The sequence below is a fragment of the Astatotilapia calliptera genome, chromosome 14, assembly GCF_900246225.1.
Source record: "Astatotilapia calliptera chromosome 14, fAstCal1.2, whole genome shotgun sequence".
Classification (NCBI taxonomy): Eukaryota; Metazoa; Chordata; class Actinopteri; order Cichliformes; family Cichlidae; genus Astatotilapia; species Astatotilapia calliptera.
This window is the reverse complement of record NC_039315.1, coordinates 24,470,436-24,480,186: the sequence shown is the minus strand read 5'-3', so window position 1 is coordinate 24,480,186 and position 9,751 is coordinate 24,470,436. Positions and strand designations below refer to the sequence as shown.

At 41.7% G+C, this 9,751-nt stretch overlaps 1 protein-coding gene across 3 annotated transcripts; it reads right to left on the bottom strand.

Annotated features, from left to right (window-relative positions):
• Window positions 1-84: 84 nt before the first annotated feature.
• On the bottom strand, window positions 85-9,709 carry npat (nuclear protein, ataxia-telangiectasia locus). Of its 3 annotated transcripts, none has more exons than XM_026193510.1 (17): window positions 9,481-9,709; window positions 9,197-9,315; window positions 9,045-9,105; window positions 8,879-8,951; window positions 8,641-8,681; window positions 8,052-8,294; window positions 7,877-7,952; window positions 6,914-7,037; window positions 6,381-6,472; window positions 6,192-6,273; window positions 6,015-6,111; window positions 5,782-5,898; window positions 3,894-5,294; window positions 3,472-3,572; window positions 2,899-2,992; window positions 1,431-2,767; window positions 85-829 (listed from the first exon to the last, which is right to left on the bottom strand). In XM_026193510.1, the coding sequence occupies exons 1-17, from the start codon at window positions 9,515-9,517 to the stop codon at window positions 749-751; spliced, it is 4,176 nt and encodes a 1,391-aa protein (XP_026049295.1). In that variant the 5' UTR covers window positions 9,518-9,709; the 3' UTR covers window positions 85-748. The 3 variants fall into 3 exon arrangements, with proteins under 3 accessions (XP_026049295.1, XP_026049298.1, XP_026049297.1); XM_026193513.1 differs by having other exon boundaries at window positions 5,782-5,880; XM_026193512.1 differs by having other exon boundaries at window positions 6,381-6,469.
• Between the last annotated feature and the right edge of the window lie 42 nt (window positions 9,710-9,751).

The window sequence follows — 9,751 nt, the reverse complement described above, 5'->3', positions numbered from 1 at the left end:
ACTGAACAAAAAAAACCACGTGTTCTTTTAGTCTTTATAGGGACTTAGTAAGAATGGCTTTAAATGTAGACAAAAGAACAAGCATGATTTTCTTTGTTTTATTAAAATGAAGCCAAGTATACAAATGTGAACAGCTTCAACAAAGCATCTGATTCTGAAAAAAGGTAATATACATGTTTATGCTACTAAAACGTACATTTACACTAGTTTTTTTATTTTTCAAATAACAAAATGTTTCTCAACTCAAAAACAGGAGCTATAATTCAGTGTTTTTAAAAATGTCTGCTAGAAACATATTCCAAAGTGTAATTTTAGATACAGACCTGTCAGGTGTCAAATAGGCCAGTATTTATCAAAGGAGTCAAATATTGACCAAGGCAATTCTTTGAGTCGACCATCAACAACACACACCCACTCTGCCAAAGTGCCCAAAATCAAAACTGTTCCACAACATAAGTCAGAGTGTAAGTCAATGTCCTCATGTTCATTACTGAGTAAAAAGTGTAAAAAATCGAAAGTGCAATGGTTGCTTTGCTACTGTTGCAACATGATCATGAGATATGTCACCTTCACTGGAGGGAAGGGGGTTTGCCAAAATTCCCACACTTTTTGAAAAATCCATTTCAACTTTAATGTCTCAGGCAAAGTTATTAACAGGAACCAGATGTACTGTGTTATCAGAGGGCTTGTTCTATTTCTGGATTGTAACACAAGTTACGACAGTCCTTTCCTGCTGGCGTGTCCGGTTTCATTCATCATAGTGAAGTGAAGACAGGAACTTATCCACATCCAAGTCTTCAGGGAAATAATCTATAATTTTCTTTCTTTCCTGCAAATAAAATGAAAGCAATAAATAAGAGTTTTATGACAGAACTAGGTATCAAACATCTGCCTTCGTGTGTATGTGTTTGTCTTTACTTGCTTTGCTTTTCTTAACAACTCAACATCTACTTTACACTTGGCAAGTTTAAGGCTGGATGATCCAAAGATGTGCAGTGTCAAGATTCTTTGAGTGGTCCTCATATTTGGCAAGAAACTTGTCACGCTTTCAAAACAGTCACATAGCTTACCAACAAGCAAGACCGGCAATCGCACAGGATGCCAGGGTGTTAGGACCCAGTTAACTGGCTGTGTATTTGCCCAAGCACCTCATTCCACCTTCATCATACTGCAAGTGTATATTGTACCAAATATGCATATTTTGAAGAGACTATGAAGTACTTGGGCATAATAACAAAGTGTACTTTATTTAGTAAATTAGATTAGGTTCCATAAATAAATAATAAACACGTAAAAAGGACTGATACGCAATGGAAGTTCATCTGGTGTCCACACACCTTTGATAATCACTACACAACAAAACACAAAAGAGTTGAATACAAAATAAAGAGGAAAAAAAGACTGGACAAAAACTATACTTCTGTACTTACTCGGTCTTTCTTTTTGGTGGGAGATCGTTTTGATTCTTTCTTTGGAGGGGGGCTTGATGCTGAAATAGGTTGCTTGCGTTTCTTTGAGTTCTTCGAGCTAGTAGGCGAGTTTTCTCCTATCCCCTCCTGACGCAAACTGTCCTTCAGTGGACTGCCTGTCCTGGCGATGGCAGCACGTGAAAGAATCATAAGTGTGTGAGCAGCCATATTAATGCTGCTTTCACTGCCGGCTTCACTGGCAGGGCTGCAGCCAGGTACATCTGGGGTGTTGGGAGGCATTAGATGCTTTGGAGTACCCTCTCCGTCTTTAACCTTTCCCTTCTGTCGAGGAGTCCTGGGACAATCAGCAGGTGCTTCCTGCTTACTGCCACTTCCAGGAAGGTCTGAACTGCTTGCACCAAGCCCTTTGACTGGATTCGCGGGAGATTTGAGCCCTTGAATGTCCTGAAGCATCTCAGCTGCCTGTTTAGCCAGAGAACTGGTTTTAGATGGTGTTTTTGTAACTTTGGACTGACTCTGAGATGCTGGCTGAGGGACAGCTGGAGGGCTCAAGTCTCTTGATGCTGAGGATGAAGGTTGTTGGTCTTGCATGCTACCCTTCATTTCATTCTCTTTGTTAGCTGTGACATTTGGCATTTCCTGAGAGGAAGTCTTCTTTTCTGTACGTCCCTCACGTGGTTTCAAAGGCACCTTCTCTGCAGATTCTTTCCTGCTGCTTTCCTCTTTGTCCTTCCTACTTCCTGATTTTAGTGCAGAATCAGACTCTGACTTGGAGTTATACGAATCCTTAGGTTTTGAGTTATCTTTATGTGCATCCTGACTGCATTTCCTCACAACAGATTTTGATCTTTTTTCTGATTCTGACTTTTTTCCAGCCTCAACCTTTGAAGCATCAGCACTGCTGGTACTGGCACTTTGAGACTCCTGCTTGTGGGTGTTATGATCCTGCTTGCGAGAGCTCTTTTTAGCAGAATCTTTCTGGTACTGTTGTAAAGAAAAGGGCTCCTTCACTAAGCTTACTCCAGCCTGCGGACTTGCTAAACATCTGACAGTTTCTACCCTCCTCTTAGGTTTGTTGCCACCCAGGATAGTAGGTCTTATTCGAACAACCGACTCTGTATTAGTTTTCTCAGTCTGCTGGATAGATGGTGATGGGGATGTAGTTGCAGTCATGGCTGTGCTGGTTGTAGTTGTTTTAGCAGTTTGTGGTTGAATGTCTGCAGAAGAGTCAAAACATAAAATTCTCCTGTGACTGGCACCTTTTTCTGCATCCTGCTGGTCTGTGTTTCCAGCTGATACAGGTTGAACCTCTTTACTGCCCAGAATTTTCTCAGTGCCTGGAATTTAGAAATGAGGCCGTGAAATTAAAACATTATGCTGAGCAAAGATGCATTCAAAAAAGGATACCATATAATTTTTAGCCAGTATACATCTTCACCATGGAGAAGCAGGTTAACCTTTAACTTACCAGCAGCTACAGGTTGTTTGCTTGCGACGGTGGGAGTTTTGGACGGGACAGTTTCTGTCTGCTCTACTGATACAGGATTCTGTATGGCAACAAGCTGTAAATGTAACAATGAATGGGTTAATGTGGTTTACATGTGAAGTGAACTGGGACTCCTTGTAGAAGCAGAATGTCTTACTTACAGAAAGTCTTGGATAAACAATAATCAAACAGATCTTCAATTCAAAATTGAACAGAAACTTGACTGGGTCAAAACTGACCCAAGCCATACTAGCATAGAATATGAACAGTATGTAAAGGTTAAAGAGTATGTTTATCCTTTGAAATACAATGTATAATACATTTTATTTACTAGTTTGCATTGCACACAAGATAAAGTTAACACATTGACCTGAGAGTGGCAAAGTTTGGACAGTTGGACAGTTTTGTTTACTTAGCAGCCAATTTGGTCTGAAAGTGTCTCATTTAATAAAGAAATAAAGCTTTTCTCACTCCATCATTCTGGTTAAAATGGTAAGAAAGGAAATGCTTTTAACTGCAAACCACATGCTCCGACTAACAATAAAATGATCTTACTTGATTGGACACCATCTGCACTTTCCCCACAGGATTCGGTCCTACAACAGAAACAGGAAGCATCATGGGCTTCACGGGTGATGGCAGGACGAGTGCTGACCCTTCAAACAGGAGCACAGATGTCATAGTTTGATAATTATGATACTGAGAAAGTTATTGAAAGTGAAGGAAAAAGATTAAACATGGGGACATGCCTTGTTGCCATTGATAACTCAAAAATAAATAAATAAATTGCTTAACGACAGTGTCCCTACAATCTTTTGCCAAAAGAACTTTACTTTCAATATTTTGGACTGTAATCAGTGCAATAATGTGGAAAAGTATGTTGTTATACACACACTGCACATTGCTTACTACCTTACATTCACTTATAGATGTAATGTTTGTGGGATGACTCAGTTTTGCAGCCTTCTGTCTCTTACCAGTGGAGTAACTTGTAGAGCGAGTTGGTGTTGTCACTGCATATTGATTTGTGGGTAAAGACTGTCCGTTTGAGACACCAGCAGGCAGCACCACCTGTCTGCCTTCAGCTTCGGTAGATGGGGGCTCTGTTACAAGGAAATAGCTGGCTCCTTGGAGGGCAGGGTTAGTTGCATCTAGGGGTAGTTGAATTATATAGCTCTGCTGGGCCTGTGACGTTCCAGTTAGTGGAGATGCAGTTACTGCTCCAGCCTTGCTGCTCAGAGGACTAGCAAATGCCTCAGAACTTTGTAATCCACTAACTGCCTGCGCCACCTCATCCATGTTGGCCTTTGGAGTTTCAGGGCATCCCACCGGCTTAGCTGGGGAGGAAACGTAAATGGTGGGAATCTTGTCTCCAGAAATGCTGGAAATTGCCTGGTTTAAGGCTGTGTCGCTGGAAGAACCTTCATCCTGGTTATCACTTATGATTATTTTCAAAGACATGACATTACTGGAGTCTGTAGCAGCCGTGTTTGGGATGCTTGTGGTTAACAGATCAGCTGTTGTTGCAACTGAAGCTGCAGGAGGAGGGGCAACGGGGGCACAGGAGGAGGACGAGGATGCGGGTGAGGCATGTGCAGCTCTTGGACTTGCAGAGGTAGAAGCAGACGTTGGTGCGGCAGGTGTTGCCGTAGATGGGGCAGCAATAAAAGCAGATGAGGGTGAGGCTGCTGAAGCTGTAGTATCTGTAGAAGAGGATGTTTTTAAGACAGATTTTGATATTACTGAGAAAGTAGACACTGGTAGAGTATCTCCTCCACTGTTTGAGAGTAATATTTGAGGTAGGTCAGCGGCGGGCGCTGGAGTGATGTTCAGCTGAGCTTGTTCGAGAGGCAAAGATGATGCTCCGGGTGCACCAGGTTGATCTTTAAACTCTTGTGATTGTTTAGGTTCTTTTTGGTTGTTCATATTTGAGGCCGATGTTTCCTCTGGCTCAGGAAAAGCACAAGAGTCCACTGGCGAGGGATCTGTGGAAGATTCACCAAAGACAGGCGCGATAGAAGTGCTGTCCTTTGCGGGAGGCTCCTGAGTGGCCAAACTGTCCAAAGGAGGAGGGGGAGGTGTATTCAGTGGTTCATCAATATCCATTGGTGTTTCATTGACAGTGTTAGTGAAAAGTGCATCTTTTTCTTTTCTGTTTGAGTTTCTTGGAGCACTTGAGACACCTCGGGGATCCCCTTGACTCACTATCAGTCTGGCTGAACTGTTTTCAATCCTGGATGATCTGCCACTGGGACCAAGAACTGTTTTCTTTAACAGTGTTGGAGGAGCGGACTTTCTTGTCTTTCGCTCTTGCCCAGGTTTCATCTTCACCGTCATTGGTGTTGTATCTGAAGCAGCTGAATCACTGTGTGTGGCACCTGAAAATAGAAACAGAGTTCAATTATTCATTTGTCTCTATTGTTAGCAGAAATGATAACCTGCTTGACCTCTCATAGAAAGTTATTTAAACTTGGAAAAATGTTTGGATTTTTATTATAATTTCACAACTGATGCTTCCAGGTTTTATGAAGTCCAAGTGGCAGGGATGTTCCTGTAACCAGCTGTCAACCACTCTCTTTTTCCCCACAGTTCTCAACACTACTGTGAACAACACCATGAATGTCTTGCAGGAGAGACTATCTGAAAGTGCACTCCACCTCTTCGTCATGGCTAGTATTTTCCTGCAGTTCATTTCAGTTCTTAAATTAGGAATAATTATAGGTACTTTTCAATTTTTGACTTTGTTTACAAAGTTTACCAACTGTTAGAAGCTCAAGAAGCTACAGCCTTACACCTCTAAGCCCCTTCCAGACTTTCTGTAGACATTTATGCTGCCTTTTCGACGTTTAGATTATGACAGACTACCTGTATCAATATTTTGAAGGAGTCTGATTGCAGATGTAGTTCCAGCAGTGTCGGTCTCTTCTGGACTACTGCTCGTATCGCCATCTCCTGCTTCTCCATCTGCAAATTTAGTTTTATCTGCAAACATCAATTTATAAAAAGTCTTACAAAAAGTTCTTTAGTTAAACTGTTACAGACATTTGCGAACCATTATTTAAAGGAAAACACATTAAAGTAAATGAGGTCATAGTTACTGCAGTCAAAGAGGTCAAAGAGAGCCTGAAAAGCTGGGTCGGACTCAGTTTGCTCCAAAATGTCATGGATGGCGTCGTCACTCATATGAATTTCCCCCTGTATACGTGAGTAAATAATAATAAATTACACAGAAAAAGTGAAAACATTACAAGCAAAATGTTAAGAAAAAAAATCACCTGTAATCCTAGTATTTCATCTATAGACTGGTCTGTTTCCACTGTACTTGAAGAACCCTTCGATGTTTGGGGCATTGGCTCACTGATAGTAGTGATGAAACAGAGTAGGAAACAGCACAATCATTATCAAAAACTATGCACAATACATCCAAGTGCAAACAAAATGAAGAGTCCTATCGTGTTACTTACTTTGCAAGGATTTTGTTGATGTTTTCAGCAAGTTTCTCTTGTAAGGACCTGTCACCCAGTATCTTGTCACGTGCGTTTTGTATCACAAGCTGCTGTAAAGAGTGAGATGAAACAGAGAGTATGTCATTTCTGATGCAATAAAGTAATTTTTCTTTGTATCTAGAGACACAGACTGATATATGACCATTCAGCAGATCAACAAGGTTTTAAACAACAATGTCAGTGGATTTGTTAATATGTGATTGAAGTGTAGTCTTTAACTTTTCTCTGCGATTAGGAAACCTAGCATTACTGACATACTGGTGGTGGTCAGAGGGCCCGGTGGTGGTCAGAGGGCCCGGTGGCGCCAGTGTCCGGCAGCCTCGCCTCTGTCAGTGCGCCCCAGGGCAGCTGTGGCTACAACGTAGCTTGCCATCGCCAGTGTGTGAATGTGTGTGTGAATGGGTGGATGACTGAATGTAGTGTAAAGCGCTTTGGGGTCCTTAGGGACTGAGTAAAGCGCTGTACAAATACAGGCCGGGCCATTTACTTACAGGGAAGTTTTCATCAACAGCCTCTTCAGGTTGGGGTTCTGCACTGCTGCTGCCAGCAGCTGTAGCAGATCTGCTAGGGGCACTGGAGCCACTCGGAGCACCACTTCTCTTCCTGGGGGTGTCCCTGAAGACAACAGAAAAACATTTTAAACAAACCATGGGAATAACAATAACAGCACAATAAAGTCAAACAAAAATATCACATGCTGAAGATCAAATTAATCAATGAAGTTGGGGTGACCCAGCACAGACAATATTCCAGGCTGACTTTGCGTCACCAGCATGTTCTTTTCGTCGAAGTCCCTTGAAGTCGCCAAATATCACTTTCTATGGTTTCTGATTATGGCTATATCACTGAGGATTGCTTTCGGTGTGTGCGCAGATTAAGGAACAACATACTGATATTGAGTCATTTAGAATAAGCAGTGACACAGCCTTGTGACTGATTAATGTCATGTGAAATTAACTACAATCAGCATTTTATTTTTTTTAGCTCAACCAGCCAAAGGACCAATTAGCTTATGACATGGCATCTGATGTCCTCTCCATCCACAGTTCAGAAGGATCACTACTCCTAGATTGGTCAGAAATGAATCAAACTTGCTCACAATCCCTACCTGATGCATTTTTTTCATGCTCAAGATCACAACTGTCATTTTACAGTAAACACCCTGTGAAGTTTGACAAACCCTTAGCAAGAAAAGCTACTGAATCACTAACATTCTGGATTATGCAACACACCAAATACATGTTTGTTGTTTCTGCAATCATTAGTCACATTTTCTGCAATGCGAAAGGTTTATTCAGTGATACTGTAAAGTCATTGTAACAGCAATGTCCATGCACAATTTATGTACAACGAAAGCTAATTTTTCCATCCACTTTAGATTAGTCTGTCTTTAGCACTCTGGACAGATGTTTATGTAATAACACCTATAGTAAAGCATTAACAACTATTCATACCATTTCCTTCGACCAGGAGACATTGGGCCTGGATTTAGCCGATGCTCTGAAACAATGATCTGCATGGGTGAATCCCCTGTAACGAATAAGTTTGAATATTTATTATTAAAAAAGCTGTGATCTTAGCATTACTTTACTTTAGCATTTGTACTCAGTTGTGTGTTATATTACTGACTGGGTGTAGTCATTAATCGGCTGCTGTCATGAATATGCTGGATTGTGCCACTGCCAGAAGCTGGTCTGCTGTTCGGACCACTGTAGCACACTGGGGTGGAGTGGGCAAGCATGCTGTGGGAGGTGTGCGCTGGGCTGATGATGGTGCTTGTCTCAGAAACCGATGAACAGACAACAGCACCCGCAGAAGCCACGGCAAGGACCTGCTGTCTAGCCATGTTTGCCAATCCAACACGTGAACGTGCTGCAACACACAGAGGCTGATAAGTAAATAGGTTACATATAAAACCTGAATGCTGAGGCACTGTTTGACAACTGTAAGTAATCATGGTGCCAATTTCCCAATTTGATGTATAGACAATGTTTTTATTCAGAAGTTATTTGGGTAACATGCCAATTCCTGGGGTTTTAGGAACAGGCAACTATAATCACAATAAGCTCATGATTAGGGAAGTCCCTTTTCAAACAGTTTCTGTTCCTACGTTATAGGTATATTTCTACATAAATGCATCAATGCATTAAACCTGATGCTTTCAGCTACATCACCATATTAGCCCATTACATCAAAACAAACAACCTGACAAACTTACTTCTCTGACATGCTGATATAGCAGGGGAATTCTGCAATGACCTAAGGAAAGATGCAGAAAAATATTCACATATTGATTCACTTCACCAAGTTTTAGCATTCAGAAACACAGCAGCAGATGTTTATCTTTCGTCTCACAACAACATACCAATCAACAATAGAAAACAATAAGAAATCATTTTTCAAAATCAGCCCCATGCATCCTATGCTATCACACAATTATTAGTGAAGCTCATTACTTAATCTGGTTGAGTGTGAAATCCAGCTTTTTCCACAATGAAGTCATCATGACGGGAACCTCATGACAAGACTCTGTTGAAAATATGACTAATCATCAGCAACAAACCATGACATATGAACAATAATCGGTCATAAAACACTAAAGAGATCCTCTGAATGGCTTACCTTTTGTTTTAGCAGCTACATACTCATTTAAAATGGTTGTCAGGCTCTTCCCAAAGATGGACTGTGTGAGGAAAGATTAAACATAAATGCAGTCAGCTGTAATCATGACAGGCTGTGGAGGCGGCTTACAAGAGGGAGGAAGGCACACTTACAAAAACGCAAGCAGGAATAGTCCCATCTCCTGTGGTGTGCTCGGCATACTCTTTCAGGTTGGGGCTCTCGTGAATGAAAGCTTGGCTTGTAGCTGACAGTCCCTCTTCTTGGAGGTACCCTAGCGGAAGGACATTAGTAGCACCTCAGTCAGCAGTAACAGTTACCCTCCAACTGCAGCCCAATCAACCGTTAAGGCTGTGAGGCTAAAGCCACCCATTTACACTCGACTGTCATTGCTGGCTAACCCCACAGCTACTCGTCTGCTATGGACGACCAGACTTACCCAAAACAAGCCGAGCGACGTCAGACGGTAGCAACATGACCGACTAATTGTTGGTGAAAGCGGCCTCAAATGTGAACAGGAAACTCCATGTTCAGAAAAAGTCTCCGAGAAGCTCAAAAACTGACTGAAATGAAACCACGTCAGTGATATTATTGTGAAGGCGACGTCTTCACAATACTGCTTCTATACTCAAAAGGCGGGGAACTCAAGCACGTATAACCCGGAAGTACCAAGATCAAGCTATTGATTAGAATTGTGGTAGTTGTAGTCC

Bases quoted from the DNA above. Each gene is read 5' to 3' on its own strand.
- npat (XM_026193510.1), bottom strand. From the start codon at position 9,517: ATGTTGCTACCGTCTGACGTCGCTCGGCTTGTTTTGG. The intron at 9,316-9,480 runs GTAAGTCTGGTC...TCCTTCCGCTAG, and splicing joins CGTCGCTCGGCTTGTTTTGG to GGTACCTCCAAGAAGAGGGA. The intron at 830-1,430 runs GTAAGTACAGAA...TTTTATTTGCAG, and splicing joins CCACCAAAAAGAAAGACCGA to GAAAGAAAGAAAATTATAGA.